The 20,402-nt window shown below is 39.4% G+C and overlaps 1 protein-coding gene across 2 annotated transcripts; it reads left to right on the top strand.

The window, feature by feature from the left end:
* Nucleotides 1–2,787: 2,787 nt before the first annotated feature.
* Nucleotides 2,788–20,020, top strand: LOC137669619 (P2R1A-PPP2R2A-interacting phosphatase regulator 1). Of its 2 annotated transcripts, none has more exons than XM_068411809.1 (10): nucleotides 2,788–3,219; nucleotides 6,645–6,723; nucleotides 11,401–11,457; nucleotides 13,575–13,618; nucleotides 13,698–13,752; nucleotides 14,187–14,279; nucleotides 14,840–14,928; nucleotides 15,562–15,626; nucleotides 16,625–16,721; nucleotides 17,881–20,020. In XM_068411809.1, exons 1-10 carry the CDS (start codon nucleotides 3,104–3,106, stop codon nucleotides 18,038–18,040), a joined length of 855 nt encoding a protein of 284 aa, XP_068267910.1. In that variant the 5' UTR covers nucleotides 2,788–3,103; the 3' UTR covers nucleotides 18,041–20,020. The 2 variants fall into 2 exon arrangements, with proteins under 2 accessions (XP_068267910.1, XP_068267909.1); XM_068411808.1 differs by having other exon boundaries at nucleotides 3,023–3,219; nucleotides 15,565–15,626.
* Nucleotides 20,021–20,402: the final 382 nt, after the last annotated feature.

The raw sequence follows: 20,402 nt of genomic DNA, 5'->3' as shown, positions 1-20,402 counted from the left end.
CATTCCAGTATCAAAGTTTGTGCTTACTGATTTTTATTTTCTAATATTTTTCTACAACAACAATTGCAACATACTCATTTGTCTCGTATGTGCAGGGGGTCTTCAGGGTCTTTAACAGCACCAAATTAAAAAAGGTTCTCATTTTCTTCTGGGAAACAGCAATTCTTTTTCCAGAATGCTAGGTATGGAAACAGTTAAGATGGAAAAGTTAGGATTTTTAATCATTTCAACTTTCTTAAGTGGGAACACAGCTGTATGAATTATTCTCTTCAAAACGATTGAAGGTCAATGTTCCTAGATAACTGGGTAGAACTAGTGCCAACATAGCTTGCTATTTACTATGGTAGCTCCTTGCATTTTTTTGATAAGCAAGACTGACTCGAGCGTATTCCATTTTTCTACCTTCAGAGACGGTGTATATGTCTCACCAACTGTTTTTTGTTGATGTTCACATTTCTTACAATATACTGACACTATTAATGAAGAACTTTGTGTGAACTAGGTACCTGAGAGGAGTTAACAGGCCCACAAGATTACATTTTAAATATTTCCAGGATTTTTCAATATGTATTTAGATTGGAAAAACCTGGAGACAAAATTCCTTGCCTTATGTTACTGCAGAAGGAAAACCATTCATAATCCCGTGCCAGTGCTTACACTATGATACATTGTAGCCAGTAATGACACCTTTCTGTGAGACGACACAGAATTGCCATCTCCTCCAAAGATCAAGAAGGGAAATAATCTAGAACTGCCTTTTGCTTTATTTCTAATCATTATGATCAGTTACTGGAAAATTAAGATCTCTTGCTGCAAAAGGAAAAGGCTGTTAATTACCTTTCACTGCCACCACTCACTAAAACCAACATCCCACTTTTGAGCTTTAACACAGAACCTGCACCATTCTCCTTGTCTAGCGCTTCAGCATAAGCATTTCATATGACAGCCGGAGAGTGCCCAAAAGGCAATTCCAGTGACAGTATCTACCAAAACTCCCAGCCCTGAACAGAAATCTACTCATATATTTTGCTAATAAAAAAGCCACCTGCAAAATCTGACTCCATCACCAAACTATGTGGAATTTACCATTTTTTATTACTGTGGAATTATTATATTATGTCCTTGTCACTATGGACACCAAAAAGCTTCAAATGCTGTGTACCAGGATACCGTTAAGGAAAAAGTCAACAATATCCAAAATGTGGCTGAGAGCTCAAAAACATCTGCTTCATGTACTCACATTTTCCAGTGCCAGGCACCAACACATCAACCTACTGCCTGACCAGGGGTTTGCTATAGCCAAGAGAATCTTAATGGAAATATACACACAAGAGAAATTGGGGACTGTCAAGGTGACCCTCAAAGGCCTGAGGAGGAGGAGGGTAGTGAGGCAGAGAAAAGGGGATGTGGCTGTGGGAGAGTTGTGCTATTGAACAGAATGAGGCGAGAGATGGAACATCAGGAAATGACAGAGCTGAGTTAGAGAAACTGTGCAGATGACCATGGCAACAGGGATTAAGAAAGGAGGGAATATGTTAAACAGAGCCTTGGGAGGACACAGGTGAAGGGTGGAGATTCAAAATGGGGAAATGGAGACTGGGAGAATGAGACAGGTGGGTACAGTGATACTGAGGGACTGGTGGGCATGAAGTTATGGTATAGGCAACAGTGTGGGAGATATGTGATACCATCAGGGAAATATCCTCACGGGTCAAATACACACAGACACTCAAAGTTAGAAAATGCCATCGGCCTTAAATGAGTAAGCATGTGACCCATGAAAAAAATTGAAAAAAAATGGTTTAGCTATCTATAATCTACCTTTCTTCTCTGGTTATTTGTGTTCTTAAAGACTGCCTGAAAATCTCACCTGGAATATAATCTGATGAAAAGATGTCTGGGCCTGCAAAGAACCATCAACTGTATTTCTGAGAAGGGACAATGGTTAGGTATTAACTCAGATGCTTAGTTTTTGGTATTTAAAGGTCAGCATTGTAGCACTTGGCAAGAAAGTACTAATGAACATACTTTAGACATGTAAAATATTTACATCTGAGTTGTAAATGTCTAGCTACAGTTAGATAAAATGATTTAAGTACAGTTAGTCGGACAGGTACGTAGCAACAGGTAAGTATTGACATTGACACATAAGAGAGTAAGTGCAAGAGGGCAGAACTGCTCTCTACACAAATGTTTAGATTAGGCTTAACAGAAACTGCTATGGCACAGAAAAATAAGGGTACGGATGTCTTCTATAGCACTGAGTACCTGTGCCTCAGAGCCGAGCTCCACGCCTGTAACCCTGGGCGGGGGGTGGCCCGGGCCAAGCCGCCGGCCTGGGAGAAGCAGCCGGGCCAGGAAACCCCGGGGAGGCGGCAAGTGCGTTTTTAAGCTTTCTCACCGCTCGGAGCTGAGGCTGTAACGTCTCCAGGCACAAGGGAGCTCCGGCCCCCCACACCCCGCCGCCGGCGGGCAGTCCCGCTGGCAGGCCGCGCCGGCCCCTCGGGCACCTCACCCCAGCGGCGGAGGCTGTGCCCTTCCATCCCGCCTCACGTCTCCCAAGGATTTTTGGTTGTCCTCGCCTGAGGGGCTCGGCGGGAGCAGCAGCACCAAGACCGCACCTGGCTGGCCGCAAGCCCGGAGGAAAAGGGCCTCCGGGGCACCGGGCCACCCCGGCCCCGCCGCCGCGGGGACGCTCTGCGCATGCGCCCCGCCGCAGCGGGCCCACCGGCTCGGGCCCGCCGTGCGGGGGCTCCCTGCGGCGCATGCGCACTGTGCTGCGGCGGGCGCGGGGGGGTGTCCGGCCCGAGGCGCCCACTCCCCTCAGGAGGAGGCGGCGGCGGGACCGCGACCGGGGAGCTCGTCCGGCAGCGACAGCGGGTGGGGGAACGGGCTGCCCCCGGCATGGGACGCTGCTGGGGCCGCCCCCCTCGCCGGGCCCGGCGCGCCCCCGGCCTCTGCCTGCGGCGCCGCCCGCGGGGCCTGTAGGGGCGGTCGCACCGCGCCTGTCTGGGGAGAGCGGCGGCATGAGGAGCCGCTGCGGCCGCCGGCAGTGAATGGGCGTCGCGGCGGAGCGGGAGGAGCCGGAGCCGCCGCTGCCGAGATGGCTCAGGAGAAAATGGAGCTGGACCTGGAGCTGCCGCCGGGGAGCGCCGCGGCCCCGAGCGACGGGGGCGGCCTGAGGAGATCGAACAGCGCCCCCCTCATCCACGGGCTCAGGTGAGCGCGGCCCGGCCCGGTCCGCCCCGGGTCAGGCTGCCGGGGTGGGGGGGTTTCGGCAGCCCGGGTTGTAGCCCCGGGGGTTGCTCCGTGTTTATCCAGGCCGGGCTGGGAGGCGTGTTGGTGCCGCGCGGCTCAGTCGTTGCTCCTCACCGCCAGTCCCTCAGCGCAAAGCCGTAGTGATGTTTTGGGGTGCTTTGGGCGTATGGGGAAACGTGAGTTCCTGACCGCTGTCCGAAGCGGGGAGGGATTTAGGCAAGATACCCGTCTAAGTGCGGAGGGATGCAAGAAACCCTAGGTAGACGTGCTGTAGCTTTATTAAAACGGTTTGTTTTCGTCTAGGTCTGTGTGTTGTGTAGCTGAGAAACATACAGTGTGTAGTGTCAAGGTTGTGGCCGTTATTATAGATAAAGTAGCGATCTCTGTGATTTCTGTAATGGTTCAAGTTTGACCAAAAAAAATCACTGCACTGTGTATGACTACAACAGTAAAATCTTTCAGAACGACTGGGTGAATTCGGTGAAGAATATAATTTCGTGGGACCTTGAAAGATATGTAAGTTTTACATTTAGTGTAAAACAATGTATCAGTTGTCCTGGAGTTTTGCTGGAGGATACTAATTTTCTTAGTATGGATATTGCCATCAGCCTGCGGCAGGTGGTATTTGCAAGGTGGGTTGGATATTTGCCATGTGTTTTCAGCTCTCTTCAGCTGACAGGGCAGAGAGTGGCAGTCCCAGACTAGAGCTAGGAGGAAAGCTCTCAGATATTCATGGTCTCTTGTATGCTTTTGTGTTTGGGTAAGTTTGTAACTCTGAGTGCTATTTCTTGCCTCCTCTGGGCTGTGGTGAAGTTGGGAGATGCCCCCATCTGCTCTGTGGTGTGGCTACCATCTTACTTCATGGTGGTCCATGTGCTGCTACTAGTAGTATGTCTGCAGCTGGGGAGAGCATGTTGGCAATAAACTTTGTAAAAGATAGTATAATGCATAAGTACTTACTGTTTTTTTTCCTTAAGCTTCATGTTTCTGTAAGGAACTAGATATTAAGTGACAAATATTATAAATCTTTTGTACCAAAATGGTTAATAGTTCATTACAGTTAAGAGGAAATATTAATTCTTGCATATTCAGTCATGATTTAATGTTAAGTAAATATAATTGTGATGAAACAACTATCAGTTTACATTTCCATGCAGTATAGAAGTATTGTGAATGGCAGTTGTTCCTTGGGGAGATTTCTGAGCAGGTAAACTAATTATTTAACTGAGACGAGGTGTTTTTATAATCTCAGCATTTTATAAGTTGCTTCTTACAAACTGTGAGACTCTCTTAAAAAAAAAAATCCCATAACTATGCTGTAAACAAATTATTTATTTCAGGGCTTGGGCAAGTAGAAGGGTAAGCCTGAGCTCTTGCCTTGAAACTGTGCATACACTATACATTATGTGTTCAAACAAATTAAACTGAAATGCCACTGAACTAATTGGAGGTTGTTGCAGTGGTTTGCCTGTTAGTTAGGAATTTTCCAGTAGAAAACTGTTTTTGCAAGATTGCAGCTCTTGGCAAGAAACTTCAGTTTTTCCTAGAATGGCTTCGTTGGGTAAACTGAAACAAAAGCTCTTGCTCTTGAACAGCTTGCTTTTTCTACTCGGCCTCCTGTTTTGACTTCTTGATTAACAGATTTAGTAAGGAGCTTGGAGAATGAGTTACCGTAGAGCCAGAGAACATTTTTAAGTGGAATATTTTAGATCACAAGTTACCTTTCACAGAACTCTTGATTCTTGTTTTCATGTGAAATAAAATTGATTTTTAATGGGAACTGTAAGAATTTTCTGTGAAAGGAAGTCTGAGCTCTGACCAGCTCTGGTGTTTTTGCAAGGGAGATTAAAGGTGTAAGGATATTGTAGGGGTTTTCTTCTCTCCCTCTCTTCCTTTCTATTTAGCACTGAATATTGGACTCAGCCTATGGTAACGTGTCACAGAATCATTCCAACCTGTTTTCTCCATTCAAACTCTGTATTTCAGGATGTACTGTTTGTGTTGTGTTTGCGTACCAACCAGTACACTGCCACTAAAAAGGAGTTGTAGCTGTTGGCCTCAGCCAGCAAATCTCAGCCAGCAAATCTCATCTCTAAACATCAGCTCATGGATCCCCTAAATTTGTCCTGTTCCATCACCTACCAAATGGCAACTGTTTGATCTCTTGTGGGTGTAAACTGAGTGAAACTTCTTTGAAAATTGTGAATGATGTCTGGTCATTTGTACTTGATGTTTCAGAGAAAGAGAGTCAATGCATTCTTCTTGGCGAAGAGCACAGTGCTTATGCCGATTCCTACTGGCTTTTCTTTCACAGTATAAGCTTTGTTTATTTTTTATTTACAGCTAGATAAAAGCTATCTAAAACTTACGTGTCTTTAATCCTCCATTTTAAACTGGAGCATTCTGTTAGTGATGTGTCTTTAAACTGCATTATGATTATCAGTGTTTAGAACAAGGTAATACTATCGGTCGATTAGTTTTAAGAAATTGTATTTGTGTAGTGCTTTTGTTCATTGCAAGTTAGCAGCTGAAACAAAAAGATACAACCCAGTGACTTCTTGTAATTTGGATCTAATTGCAATCTTACATTTGGATCCGTTTGCCTGTGAAGTTCCTTGATGATTTATAGGCATGGGGATGTGGCTCAAATTTTTTATTCTAGTGACCATAAAACTCAATTTCTGCAGTCACATTCATTAAGTGCTGATCAATGGCTGTTGATACACTAGGGATGACCAGTGAAACTTACTTTAGGAATTAATAGAACTAAAGTTGCCTTGAGAAAGGAGCTCATTTTATATCAGATAACTAATTCTGTGTTATTTAAGTGTGTGTGCTGCTTCCTGGTTAGAAGCATGGCTGTGGTCAAAAGTCTTAGGGCTTTAAAAACTGGTTTTACTGTATGTTTAATTTAACCTCTCCTGGAAAAAAAGTTCAGAACTTATTAAATGTTTGTAGTGATAAGATTTATCAAGATACTGATCATTTTTTTCTATTTTATCTATGGCATTGAGGCTGGTTTCAGTTATTGGTTATGTGCCATTTATAAATTTGTTCTGTTGAATGACGTTCAAAGCAATACACAACCTGCAGCCGTTCCAAACATAACAAATTCCCACAGAAATGATCAGTCTTAATTTTTTTCAGTTATTCTGAAGACTCAATGTGATTAATTGGTCATTAATTGAAGTAGCTGGGATTTGAGGGGAAGAGCAATTTGGTTTCCACTCTGCCAACAAGCTAAAAGAGTTCTTACATACCTGTCTCTGGAGTGCTTTTCCTTGAAATGACAGCTGTCGTAGCATTTGAAACTGAACTTACATTAAGAGGTACTTTTTGATAGGAAGGAAATGGCTTTTGCATTTGACAAGTGTTTCTTTTCACAGCGATAATTCACAGGTGTTCCAGGCTAATGTTTTGCGAACCCGCAGGAACAGTACCACAGTTATGAATCGTCATAGTCTGGTAAGAAAACTATTAGACCAACCTCATTAGGTCCAAAGCAGAAGTGTGCAAACAAGGTTAAAGAAGAAAATTAGATTGTAGTCTGTGAAACTAATGCCACGTGTTTTCAGAAACAAGGCTCTAGACTGTGACATTGATACACTGTAGCTATAGTGAAATGTTATTTATAGACCATTTGGCCTTGGAGGGTACTTGTATTTCATTGTCATCATGACTTTGTTTATAACATGCAAGCAGATGTTCTAAGATAGAGTAAGAAAGGTAGTTCACAAGGAAAGCTAATTATACAGATGTGTTGTTCAGTAACCAGCATGCTAATAATATCTGATTTTTTTAAAAAGAAGGTGCAGTGATGTTCTGATCTTCAGTTGTCTTTTATATAGTAATGACAGAATAGACTGTTGTAATCAACAACTGATATAACAAGATATCACTGGCCAATAGAACATGAACCTTGAGACTTCCAGGCTGAATGATTCTATATCTCTTAGAGACATTCGTGATTTCAACTTTTGTCAGACTTCAGTTATTGCAACTCCCCAAATCTGAATTTTTAAAATATTAGTCTAAACCCAGAGAAAATATTGCATATCTTGTGTTTAGTATTGTACAAATTGTGGTTGAAGGGTGTGGCTTTGACTGATTTAGAACACCTGTACAGGATCACATAGACAGCATGATTTGCTGACCCTTAAAGGGTTAGGGAGCATGGGGTAGTTATTTCCTCTAACCAAAACAATTTTTCATCAGACTTTCATGTATAACCAGAAATGTAACTTTTTCCCCTAAGAAAGCCTTAAGAAACAGTTAGACACAGGTAACATCCAGCTGCATTCAGTTGGTTATTAATGTTTTGGAAAAATTAAGCTGTGTTGGGGTGGGAGGGGAGTAGTATCAATTTTCTTTTAAGTATGGGAAACAAAGTCCCTGTAATGCTTACAGCAATTACCCTGTTTTTCTTTATTACCTTTTGAAGATGCTTTAGAAATAATTTGTTAGCCCCATGTTAATGGCTAAAGAATACTACTCTCCCGTTTTCTTGACTGATGCCCCTTAGCTAAAATTCTGTTTTAAAATCAGGTCAGACAACTACTTCAGCAGAGGTTTGCATCAGTAAAGAACTGGGATACTTCTGTAAAAGTCTGAGAAGACTGGTGGAAAAGGCCTTTCTCCTGCTAGATAGAATGTATTATGGTAAAGATTTCTTAAACAACAGTCTCTTTCTTCATATGTATTTCCAGCATGGCAGCACAGGGTAAATTTGTTAATGCTTGTGGTGAGACGAAAGGTGAAAGCTCAGTTTATTATGTTTACTTCCTGAAGGTCCTCAATTGTTGGGAAAAAAACCCGCTAATTTAGGATGCATTGCCCCAGACTTGCTGGGAAGCAGGAGCTAGTTCATTGATGGGCTAGCTCTTCTGGCTGCCCCTAATAGGTGCTTCAGTCTTCTGGGCTGAACCAGTGTTCCCATCTTCATGGGATGGATGTTCTTTACCCTTCACCTTACTTGAAGGTTATTAAAAAGCATCCTGAAAGTTAACTTTCTTCTTCATCCCCGGCTGACCAGGTGTTGACAAAACAGAGTTGAAATTTTACTTATGCTAAAAATCAAGTGCTCCATTAACTGCTAGATCAGTGCCTTGGCCACTTTGAAATATTTCTTTGAATTATGGTCTGATTTATGATACTGTTGAAGATGGCAGGGAGGATGGCATTGGAAAGGAACCTAGAGATTATCTCATCCTTCTGTGGTCTTAAACCAGGATCATCCATAGATAAATGCTTTTGTGAAAATAAGTAAACTTTCAGTATTAAGGACCCTAAGCAACCTCACCTGGTATTCTTGCTATAGCGAAGTATTAAGTATAATTTTATGATATTAGAGATGTTCTAAGGACCTAGATGACATCTACTTTGGTAAATTAAATTTTACAACAAGTAGGTGATAAGGTGTACTTCAAAACCCACTTTTTTGCATTTAGGAAAACTAGTCCAAGTTTTAGTGCAGTGTAAGCTCTAATAAAGAGGGTTAAGATCAGGAAGTGACTGAAACTTGGTTAATTTAGTATTATAATACAGCTAAAATTTTATGTTTTGTTAAACTTTGTGGAAAAAAATTTATTAGTATTTGTCTAATCTGTGTTGTGTTCACTGTCATGGGAACAACGGGAGCTGCTAAAATGCTCTGATAACTGAAGGTCATACTCTATCTAATTCCATCTTCAGGGCTGTTGTGGTTGTCCCAGTTGCTCAGCTGAATTCTAAAATCTCTTCTTTTTTGAGTAGCTTCTCCAACTCTTTTCTAACGGTTACTACAGGGCAGCTATTGCATTGTGGCTGGGTCTTAATCTGCAGTTTTCTGACATTACATGTAATCGTCAAGGAAGGGTTAACTAGGCTCAATATCCACTGTTTATTTCCTTTCAGAAGATATCAGTGGCATTTAGTGAGTAAATGTTTTGGTGTTTTTTGTTTTGTTTGTGTGGTTGGGTGTTTTGTTTCGTTGTTTAAGCAAAGCATTTTAGTCTGTGGTTAGATGTTTAGCTACTGTTTCAGCAAAAGTTGATTTTTTTTAAATTTTTTTTTTTTTTTTTTTTTAAAGCTAGGTAAGTTCGCTACGTGGCCCCATGAATAGTTGTGTTGGCAGAAGGCAGAGGGCACTGCAGGGACAGCAGTGGAAGGGCAGAGGTGCCGGGGCAGGTGACTGCTTCCTTTGGCTGTGCTGCCTGCCAGACTGGCACTTCTGAAACTTTACCTTCAGTGAAAAAGCTTATCTAACGTACTGGAGAAGGGAGGAAGGGGAAGGTGTTTCTTTTCCATGTAATAGTTTGTAATGTTTTTTTTGTTAAGCTTTGTGCTTTCTTTAAACATTGGGAATTTGAGTAGCATAATTTTAACAAACATGTACAATCTGCTTGAGCAAGTATCCTTTAAAAGTGACCGAGGGGTTTTTTTGCAAGAAATAAATCAAAGGACTATGAACAGGCAAAAAGTGAGTTTTAAGCATTGACAAAGCAAGGATCATGACTTGTTGGAGATGAGCTGTAGGATCCTCAGAGCTAGTGGGTTTAGTTAGTGCATTAGATCCTGCAGAGGAACACTGAACTGTCTTTTATAATTTTTATTTTACACTGCGAGCCACTGGTTTTGTGTATATTCCATTAATGTCAAACCTTAAAGTATGTGGATCACAGTCATAAAACTAGACTATAATGAGTGGAACAAATGCGTTTCTTCTGTGGAGTGACAGAGTGAATGGGCAGGAATGTACTATTGTCCAGATCCTTTTCTCTGTGTGAGAATCAAGGTCAACTCAAGGTCTGCATTGGCTGGTACAACTTGGAGGAATTTTTATTGGTGCGCAGGATGTTTGGGAGCCTGGTATAATAGCAAAGCTGACCTAAACTGGACTGAAGAAGTAGCAGATCAAAACGTTATAGCCATTAGACTTTAGTAGTATATATTATGATGACTAAATTCTGGCACAAACATTAGATGTGCTCTGTGTGTGGTAGGGTAATATCTTTTGTGAGAAAACAGCGTGATGGCTTGATGGTTTTTTTAGAGGGAGGATTCTGGATATATGAAGCATTAATAGTCTGTGATAACTTACCGTAACCTTTTGTGCAAGACAGCAAAAATCTTTGTATTGTCCATGGCACTGATAAGATGGTGCAGTAAATGGTTAACAGAATGTTTGTTAGTTCTCCAACTTTAGTGTAATGAAGAGCTCTAGTAATGTTTTGTGAAGCTGATGAACCCTTACTGCATAAAGTGTATTAACACTTAGTAATAATACAAACCTTACTTGCTGCACATTTTAAAAAGGCACCTTGTTTTTTTGGAGGGGTTGTCAGGCTTACAGAGAAGTTGTTAAACCTCTCTGACAAAAACTTTGAATTTTTGATCCCTGAATGGGTTATGACAAAAGTCAGCTGATGGTCAGATGTTTGAGGGATGGGAAATACATGAAAGAAAATTACAATTTGAGAAAATAATCACTTTTAATTGATTGATTTTGAGTACACAGTTTTAGATCTTAGTATTCCAGTGAGGTGTTGATGCAAAACTGACAAAATTAACAGAAGACCATTTTTAGTGACATCGTGTCCGATTTCACCCCAATTGGTGAAGCTCTTGAGAAACCATAAGGTATTTAACTCTTTGCTAACCTTCTAATAGCTGGTATTTTTAACCTGACAAAGTACTTGTTTATAGGCAAACAACAATCCAGAAACCTTTTCATACAATGTGTGGTTTTGGCTTTGTGTTTTTAAATGATCTATTGGGGAGCTTTCTGGATCACTTAAACAAAAATATTTATGCTACCATATATATTAAGGGTGGCAGTGTGCTAGTTAAAAGCAGCTTCCTTCTGTAGAGAAGGCTGTGAGTTCTAGTTGCCTGGAAATGAAATGAAAGACAGGCTGATACCAACTAGCATCTGTGAGCATACAAAGCAGTATGATATGGGAATACATATTATGTTCTTGCAAGTAGTTATTGTAGTTTATGTACACTGAGAATGTTACGAATGTTTAAAAAAACAAAACCCAACAAACATACTTTTTTAGTTTGGGATACCACTGTAGAGTGATTACTAATATTCCTGCACTTTCTCTCCTTTCAGCTGTAGTTTCTAAGTGCGTTTCAGTTGTATGTGGCTTTGTTTTGCAGTTTGTGCCATCATCTCCTATCCGTATTCCTAGCAGCCGTCTTCATCAAATCAAACAGGTAAGCACAGATTCTAATTTTTTAAAAATTTTATTTTTTTTATGGGTGGTGGTTTTTTTTTTGCGGTTAATGTGTAATGTCCTTCAAATGGCAACAGATTTTACTTTGAAACTGTAGTACAGAGTCTGCAGAGTCTTATCACTTCAGGGCCTTTTCCAAAGTAAAAGCTGTATCTTGTCTGCAGAGTTCTAAATTTCATAGAGTGCATCTTATAGTGAGAAGATGATTTGAGCAGAAAGAGAAATCTTAAAACGGACATTTTAGAAAGGAAACCTTTAATGTAAACCCTTAGGGTAAAGTTTCACCAAGTTTTTGGCATTAGTGCCAGCATAAATATTGAGGGCCAATAACAAAGCGTTCTTTAACTTGTGTTGGCACAAGACTTTTGTGCAGCCACAACATGAACTTTTAGCACTCTGGCTAAAAAATAGTTTGAACTCTTCTGGCTGGGCTATTTTTTATCTGTATAATTTTTTTATGCAGATCACTGTACTTGTGCTGTCAGAGCATGAGCGGAGGGGGAAGGGCAGAAGAGCAAACACTTAGGAAGGGAGCGGGGTGTGTGGCAAATATCTGAGTAGGCTTAAATAGCACTGCTACCAGACAACAGACCGCAGTCTAAAGACTCAAGTTTTAAAATCAACAAGCTCAGACTCTGGTGGCTTCTCCATTTTATATGCTGACTTTTTGACAGTAGAATGTTTATAAAATTGGCTTGAAGATGCTTGATTTTTTTTTTTTATAATTTTTTTTTTTAGCTTGCTAGTTTTCAGTGGATAGGCTTGATTTTTACAGGGTGAAAAGTTAAGAGAACAGTTTAATGCTTCGGACAGCATTTTCAGGGTATGATGTCTGAAATGATGGAAGGCACTTCTGCTTCCCACCTCAGATATTTAAGGTGCATGTGTAGTAATCCTGAAGAAAATAACTGCTTGCTTTCATTATGCAAATAATTTACTGGCCTAAAGAGACTCTGAAGCACTCGAGTCAGTTGTAGAGCTGTTTTTATCACAGAATGTTAGGGATTGGAAGGGACCTCAAAAGATCATCTAGTCCAATCCCCCTGCTGGAGCAGGATTACCTAGATCATGTCAACATAAAAAAGATTAGGATTAATATGTAAATGTGATGGGAACAAGGGAATGAACTACTGTGGCCCTGCTATATTACATGAAGTAAAGCATGATAATTCAATTTTTTGGAAAATACTTCTGTATTCATCCTTGTTCCATACATTTATTAAAGCAAACAATGACATTTCCTCATTTGTGTTTGATCATTAAATTCACAAGTTGAAATTCCATGTCCTGTGTCCTTCCTGGCACAGATGGGAACCTGTGTGATTTATTTCAGATTTCTTTCAAATCTTAGCAAATAATCATACAGTTGAGCTATGTTAGTAAGACTCTTCCTACATATGATGATGATTGTGAAGATGTTTAGTTGAACTTTTAATCTTGAACTGGACTAAATTAGGGAATCTACTAATTCACTCAACAGACTGGACAGTTTTCAGTTAGTTTTAAGGAAAGGTGTGTACTTAAGAGGGGATTGAGTCAAGTTTATACTTTAACTTGGTGTTAACATTTAGTGTAATTTTACAACTTTGATCTATTTTAATAGTATTTTGTGGATGTTTTAGAAAAAAAAGCTACTGCATTGCAAATTAAATGCTGACAGAATCTAGTTAATTACTAATACACAGCATAAGATAAGGATCGAGTTATGCTTTTGAGGATTATCTGTACTCGTGTACAGTCTCTGTATTTTCTAGTATTTGTAACAGTCTGCATAAAGATGCACATGCAGAATTTTTGGTTCGTATTCTCGTTGTTCAGTTTTGTAACTACATCTTGGATAGTAACGAAAATAAAAAAGCTGCTTGAGAAACAACCAACTCCCATAAGCACTTCTTACGTGGTGGTGTCTCTTGCTACATCTCTTTCCCATCCTCTCCCCCTCACTCCTTTTCATGTAGTGAGAGCTTAAGGTTATTGTTGCTTAATTGAGTTGAATTAAATTTTCTGCATACTGAAGTGAAATGAAACTAGAGCTCTTCTGATTTGCTGCAGCAAAGCTTTTTTTTTGGTCTTTATTTTTCATCTGCTAATCTTTAGGAAGAAGGAATGAATTTGATGAACAGAGAAACAGTACGTGAAAGGTAAGCGTTAAGGCAAACTAGAATACTTATTGCAGTCTTCTGTGGGCCTGGGATGATACACTTCTTTTCTTCTTTATAGAGAAGTGCAAGTAGCAATGCAGATGAGCCACTCATGGGAGGAGAGCTTGAGCCTGGTAATGCATTCATGCTTTAATTTGTGTTTCTGTTATCGGTATTGGGACACTAGAGACTCTCATGTCAACATTTTCTTTTATAGTTTGACCTACAATTAAAGTGTTAGTATCTCACTGCTTTTGATCAGCGATTTTTCACACTAACAAGGCATAGAATTATCAGTTGTTCAAGGATACGTGTGGGTTCCTTGGGCTGGTATGTCAAAACAAAATCGCATGGATGTCTGCCCATTCAAATTTTCTTCCACGTTCTGATACTCACCAAGTAATGTTTAAGGCTTTTTTCTGTTGTTAAATATAAGCTTATAAATGGCTACCTAAAAATTATGAATATGATGGAGAATAACTGTGGAATCTTACTCAGTTCCACACCAATCAGTCCTTTTCATGTGAAGGTACTTGCTTATAAGATTAATTATATGTACTATTTACAGAGTGACAATGATTTTGAAAAATCATCATCACCAAAGCAAGTAGACTTTGTCCCAGTTTCTCCAGCTCCTTCACCTACCAGAGGAATAGGAAAGGTGAGCAAAATGTGGTAATAATGGTTTTCTCTTGAGTAGTGCTAAATAAATTCAACCGAATTAGTAGCAAAAGATTAAGCCATCTGCTCCTTTCTACCTCAGCTGCAGACAAGAAACTACAGAGTAAACAAAAAAAACCCCTAAAACCCCAAACCAGAAAATACCAGCTAGCAGTTGCACATCTTGTGGATGTACGTTTCTGGGGAGTGTTCAACTGTTAATCTGTGGTTAATAAACCTTATTCTTTATTTGCTTTCCTCTTGGAATAAGAAGTAGGGGCATACATTCTTATTTTATGAACCATAGTCTGATTAACCAGACTATGGTGAAATAAATCCCTGTCAACTTGCATGTATTCTGCATGAAAATGGAATCTGTCCAATTTTTAATTTTTTTGTTTTCCCCAGGAACAAAAAGTGGTATCTCGGTGTACTCAGCCATATTGACTGGTTGCATAAATTGATAGTGGGTTGCTTATTTACGTGTGATAAAGATCAGTTATTAGCATATGGGTATGATCCAGTTTTATACATAAATAACACAAACTGTTTTGCTCTCAGCAATGTTTCTCACCATCTTTGCAAAGTTTGGTGAGTAGCAGTGGATTACCTCCAAGTCCTAGCCCAAGTCCCACAAGGCGATTTTCAAGGTAAGTATCAGATCATATCAATAATAGAAAATTGACATAGCTTGTTCACAGTAGGCTTTTTGAAATACCAGAATTTGTTATATACATAATTGATTTCTGATCACAAATATAACTATATATTCATGTAAACTTCAGATTTTACAATACTCTAAAATATTTAAGATCCTTATGTCATAACAGCAGGGAAGTGGGCTGCATTGTGGCTTCTGTCTTCTCAGTGTAGTCTCTATATTGCTCTTAATGACATCTTAAGGAATTGATTTGAATTCTAAGGGGGGAAAAAAACCCAAACAAACAGATTTAGGGTTTGTTATTGATTCTGGTTTTAGTTGCATTGGATGTTGTTTTGAGTGATGTGGGCATACAATTAAATTTTATCAGGCCTTAACAGATCAGCAAATACTGCCTGTCAACTGAGATCTAGTCAGTGTCTCGATGTGAGCTTTTAGCCTGCCCCAGCTGTGAAATAATGTGATTAAACTTTTTCTGTTAAGGTCTATCTTCAGGAAAAAAAAAAAAGTCTTTCTTTGGATAAGCTGTTTTAAGGCCTATTTTCTTAATGTTTTTCACTTAGTAGTTTGTTATCTGAATATCTTTTGATTCTTTACATATATAGCATATGCCTTCTTTTAGCAGGAGAAGCCAGAGTCCAATTAACTGCATTCGACCAAGTGTTCTTGGGTCAATAAAAAGAAAAGGTACAGTATTTGGTTTTGGCTAATATGCCAACATGTTAATTTTATAATAATTCTTACAGCTTTCGTCATACTTCTGTTCAATTGGCTGATACTTCAAAGAGTGACTAGAAACAGACAATATTACGGATGACCAAAGAAATTGAACTGTTTGTAGGGATAAAACAGACAAATAGATAAATTAGCTTTTACTATTCCGTAAAACTAATAGTTGTTCTGTTCTAATGCCTCTCCACTGCTGTAACCTGCTTAACAAAATAAGAAATACAACTATTGGTGTATTTCACAAATAGAAAATTTTGAAAGTCCTGAAGCGCACAGGTACTGTAGATTTAAAATCACCCTTCACATCCAAAAACTGATGCAGAGACCTGGTAGACACCTTGCAGCTTTATTGGGAAATGTTTCTCTACCTTCCTACATCTTTCTTCAAGTTTAACTCCTGGTTATTTTATTGCATCTTCATGCTTCACCTTTTGTAACAGAACACTTCTGGCTCTGAGACAGCTTTTAAAATACTTTTATCTGAGTTCTGTCATAGCCTATTTAAGCAGGTATCTATCTTCTTGTCTTCTAGCGTATTTGGAAATCAAAGTCAGTATATAAGTTTAGTGATAATCCTGGACTTTGTTTTTATGATTGCAAGAGGAAAACAAGCTTTCCTTATTCTCAGCTTCTCTACTTTGGTGGAGCTAGTCAATGAACCGATAGCTGAATAAACTGAACAAAAAAGATTATTCGTCGCTACTGAAGAATAACTATGTGATATCTAAACCTGAGTTCATAACTCACTAAGCTTTTCTGAAGCTTGGACTAAAATGTTTCAAAGAAATATAGAGTCTTTAAAATTTCAGCACCAAAGGTCTCTGTTTTACATATAAAATAACAATGTATTGTAACAAGTTTGAACCTCTGTTCTGTTTGCTCTGTAGAAGTACATTGAAAGTAGACTTTAGTTCAAATGAGTAGTAATTTTTATCACTCCTTATCTCTTACCAAAGGTGTAACAGAGATAGAAGATCATCCAAAAAGATTATTCCAAGGATCCACCAACATGCTTACCTCTGAAGTTTCCCATCAGTCGGACCTTGGGGGATGGTAAATGCTGTGCTATTTATTGTGTTGATTTCATCAGAAGCACTGCAAGTCTTTTTCCATCTAGCAATGATCATGCTTGCAGTTTTTTGTTTTTTGTTTTTTTTATTATTAATATAGACATCCCATAATTCTGAAGCACTAAAATTATCACAGTAGACAGGCAGTAATACTCACTACAATTTTACAATATCTAGGACTGATTGTTAACATGCTTCACGTATATGGGAGTTGAGCATGTTTAGGAAAAGGTACCTCATGGCTGGCAATTTTTGGAGCCTGGTTTCAAGTTGCAATCAAATAGGAATGCTAATGCTTGTGGGCGGATTGGGGTTTTTTTCTTTTTTTTTTCTTTGCTCTTAGTCATATAGGAAGATGAGTCTGTCTGTCCCTTCCTGTTGGGAGGAGATAAAAAGTACTATGTAAAAAATTGTAATGACTTGAAATAGCAAGGGATTTTGATTTAGTATTTTAGTCAAGAGGTTAATAATACATAGGGTGTGCCCACACTGTTGAGACAGGGTTGTTCACAGTACGCTTGTCCTTTTTGCCCCTCAGCCAAGTTACGTAGCTGTGCACAAGCTTTGAGCCTATTGCAGTGGCAATAATAAAACAGATGTTTTAAAAGTACTTTAAAACAATACCTTTTTGCACACCCTAGTCACAGTAGGCATAGCAGTGCCAGTTCAGTTGCTGCATCTTGGTTTAGGAGATGGTAATTTTTAAAAACACTTTGATGATATCACTGATGAGAGATCACCTATAGTTATAATTTTGTGTCCTGTGAAACATGTAATGAAACAACTGAAGTACGTACAGTTTATCGTCGGCTCTCCTGACGAAAGAGGCCTCTGGATAGATGCTAGCCCAGGACCTTGTAGGAGATGGGGTAAAGTTGCAATGAATCACTCAGGCCGATGCTTCTAATCTGTGCGCTATTTCTGGGTGAGCTGAGGGAGGGAATCGGCAGAATGTTATCTGTCTGTTTGGAAGTGACTGCAAGGTGTGTAGTTGCAGATTTATTTCAAATCATAGGGCTTAGTGTTCCTTCAGAGATGTACATTTGTTTTTGAGATGGCTTTATAATGAATGGAAGCTAGCATTTGAAACTTACCAGGAGGAGTACCTCATTTCTTCTGTCTTGATGTCACTCTGTTTTCAGTCTGTCGTCACACGCTCTTGATGACAACAGAAGCAGTGCAGGCTCTTCCTGTGACTCACCAGCTGAAGTCGGCACCAACACAGACTCTCCAGTCTCACTTTCTGACTCCAGATCTCCTTTTTTACCGGTAGATCTTACAGCTAAGTTACCTATTAATTGAGGAGCAGAAGTCTGCTAATGGATGGCAAGAAACAGGCTGGATATCAATAAGACTTTCTGTTGTGTGTAACTGATTCTGTTCCTCATAGGAACTCCAGAAATGTCGTTATTTCTAGAAAACTCCCAGAATAGTTCCTTGAGGAGGAATTCACGTTTGTAGTGATTTGTATGACATTTACTAAAATACAGTAAGCATTGGAATTGCAAACATATTTGATGCTAACATCAGTAAGCAAGCTGTTGATTTACAATGGATATCGTCTGGTTGGCATAAGCTACAAATACTGTATGTACATTCTGCTCATGGAAGACTTGACTTTCCATCAGCCAACAGGCAGTGTCCTCACTAATATAAAGTGGTGCTTATGTAGTAACAGGTAACTTTCACATTTGTACTCAGTCTGAAACCAATGAAGCAGCTTACTAATTTGTTTTTATTCCCTGAGCGTTAGATATTTATATTTTTTGTTCTTTATATGAAAGGGGGAATATTGGGGTGGGGGATTGATTCTTGTGTTCTGTTATGATTGGCTGTTAATCAGTTCTGTATTCTAATAGATGTGAAAAGAACAAGTTGGTGAATTGTCAAATTTACATGTTGGATTTTATTCATAATCATGACTGCTGTTGTGACTAAATCCAAATTAGGTGTGGAACATTCTTCTGGGTTTTTGTATTATTTTTTTTTCTTCCCCATTTAGATGACGTATTAGAGTGGTAGATGGTCTGTTAAAGGTCTTTTAATAGGGAAAAATAGTAATGTTTGGAACAAAACATTAAATCTTGAGGTTTTAGTATTTAGTACTGGAGAAGTGCATTATTTTAACAGACAGTGTTTGTCCTCATATATGACTTCTATTGGACAAACACAGTGGGGTATCTTGATGCCTTTTTACAGGCTGAGGTGACCAAACATGTTTAATCTGTATTTAATCTCCTGATGTCACTTCCTCAAACAATGGCATCAAGTTATTTCTGCTGTTGAAAACTTCGGATGCTGATTGGGAGCCTAGAATTTGGTAATCTGAGGTGTTGCAGGATTCTTGTACTGTATGTGAAAAGTCAGTGGGCTGAGGCGTCCTGATCTCAACCCTGAAATTTCCCAAACGGGAGGAAAAATCTGCAAACCCCACCATAGACAGCTGTTTCAGATTTTCCAGTGGCAACCTCATTTTGGTTGTTCATTCCTGTTGTGCAATTGAACTTCCCCAGCTGGGTCCCCATTTGTACATGTGTATATGTCTGTAACTATGTGGTTTCAAGCCTTTTCTCTAGAAAGGTTAATAATGAAGCAAAATGTTTTATTTTTAAACACTAAATCTTTGTAATGTGTAATAAAGTGAGCAAAGTATGGAAGCTTCCTCAAGTAGGAGAAAAGCCCACTCTGAACTCTGCCGTGAAAGATTCACATGGATGAAGCTTTGGTTGACAGCAGCCATCAAAATTAGAATGGACAACTTGGAGCACAAAGACCTGGTAACCTGAGGACCAATGACCAGTTTCTGTATGTCCTTACTGTAGAAAGAAAATAGAATGTATTTAATAGTTTTACTCAGTTCAAGTAAGATACGACATGGTTTACTTCTGATTTCATTCCTCTTAAATTATTGTACTAGCCAACTTCCTGATTGCAGTTCCTTTTTAAATTCAGGCTGCCCTTCATCCCTGTGGCAGAGGGACAAGCTTGTGTTCAGTGTCTGTCTGCTCTCCGTCTAATACGGCATAGTTTCATTTCGCAGTTTCAGGTATGTGCCAAAGAGTTGCTGTGCATTCACTCTTTTGTGGTGAGGGCAAGACTTTTTTTTTTTTTTTTTTGTTAAATCTTGCTTATTTCTTAAGAATGAACCTCCTGGTGTCTCTTCCAGTCTTTTTAAAAAGATGCATCAGTAGAGGGGTTTAATAGTTGCATGTGAGTCAACTTGTCTCTTCTGTTGAATATTTATGCTATTTTTCAAATAAGTGCCAATAAATGGAAAAATAAATGTGTTTTGCTGTTTCTGCACTTTGTTACAGAGGTAACCATGTTCTTGTTTTCATCTGTGATTAAATGTTTTTCTTTTTAAATCAGAATATCTAGTGTAACCTACTTCCACCCAGTCTAGTTTACATTTAAGCTGGCCCTAAAACCTGCAGCAGACTTCTCTGTTTTCCTGGTGCGATGCTATCTTAAAAGTTCTGTGACAACTCTAGGAACACCAAAGAATAAACCCAAACATTCTCAAAAGACTTTAATAGCTAAACGTGTCTCTAGTTTATACCTAGAGGACGTTGTGGTGAAATAGTTTGGAAGGTAGCAGCTACAGCTGGCTGGTGGACAGTACTGAGGCTCCTACCTCTTGGAAAGAAGTGGGGAGTCTTTGTGT

The sequence above is a fragment of the Nyctibius grandis genome, chromosome 13 (assembly GCF_013368605.1).
Source record: "Nyctibius grandis isolate bNycGra1 chromosome 13, bNycGra1.pri, whole genome shotgun sequence".
Lineage (NCBI taxonomy): Eukaryota > Metazoa > Chordata > Aves > Nyctibiiformes > Nyctibiidae > Nyctibius > Nyctibius grandis.
This window is presented reverse-complemented; position numbering and strand designations above follow the sequence as displayed.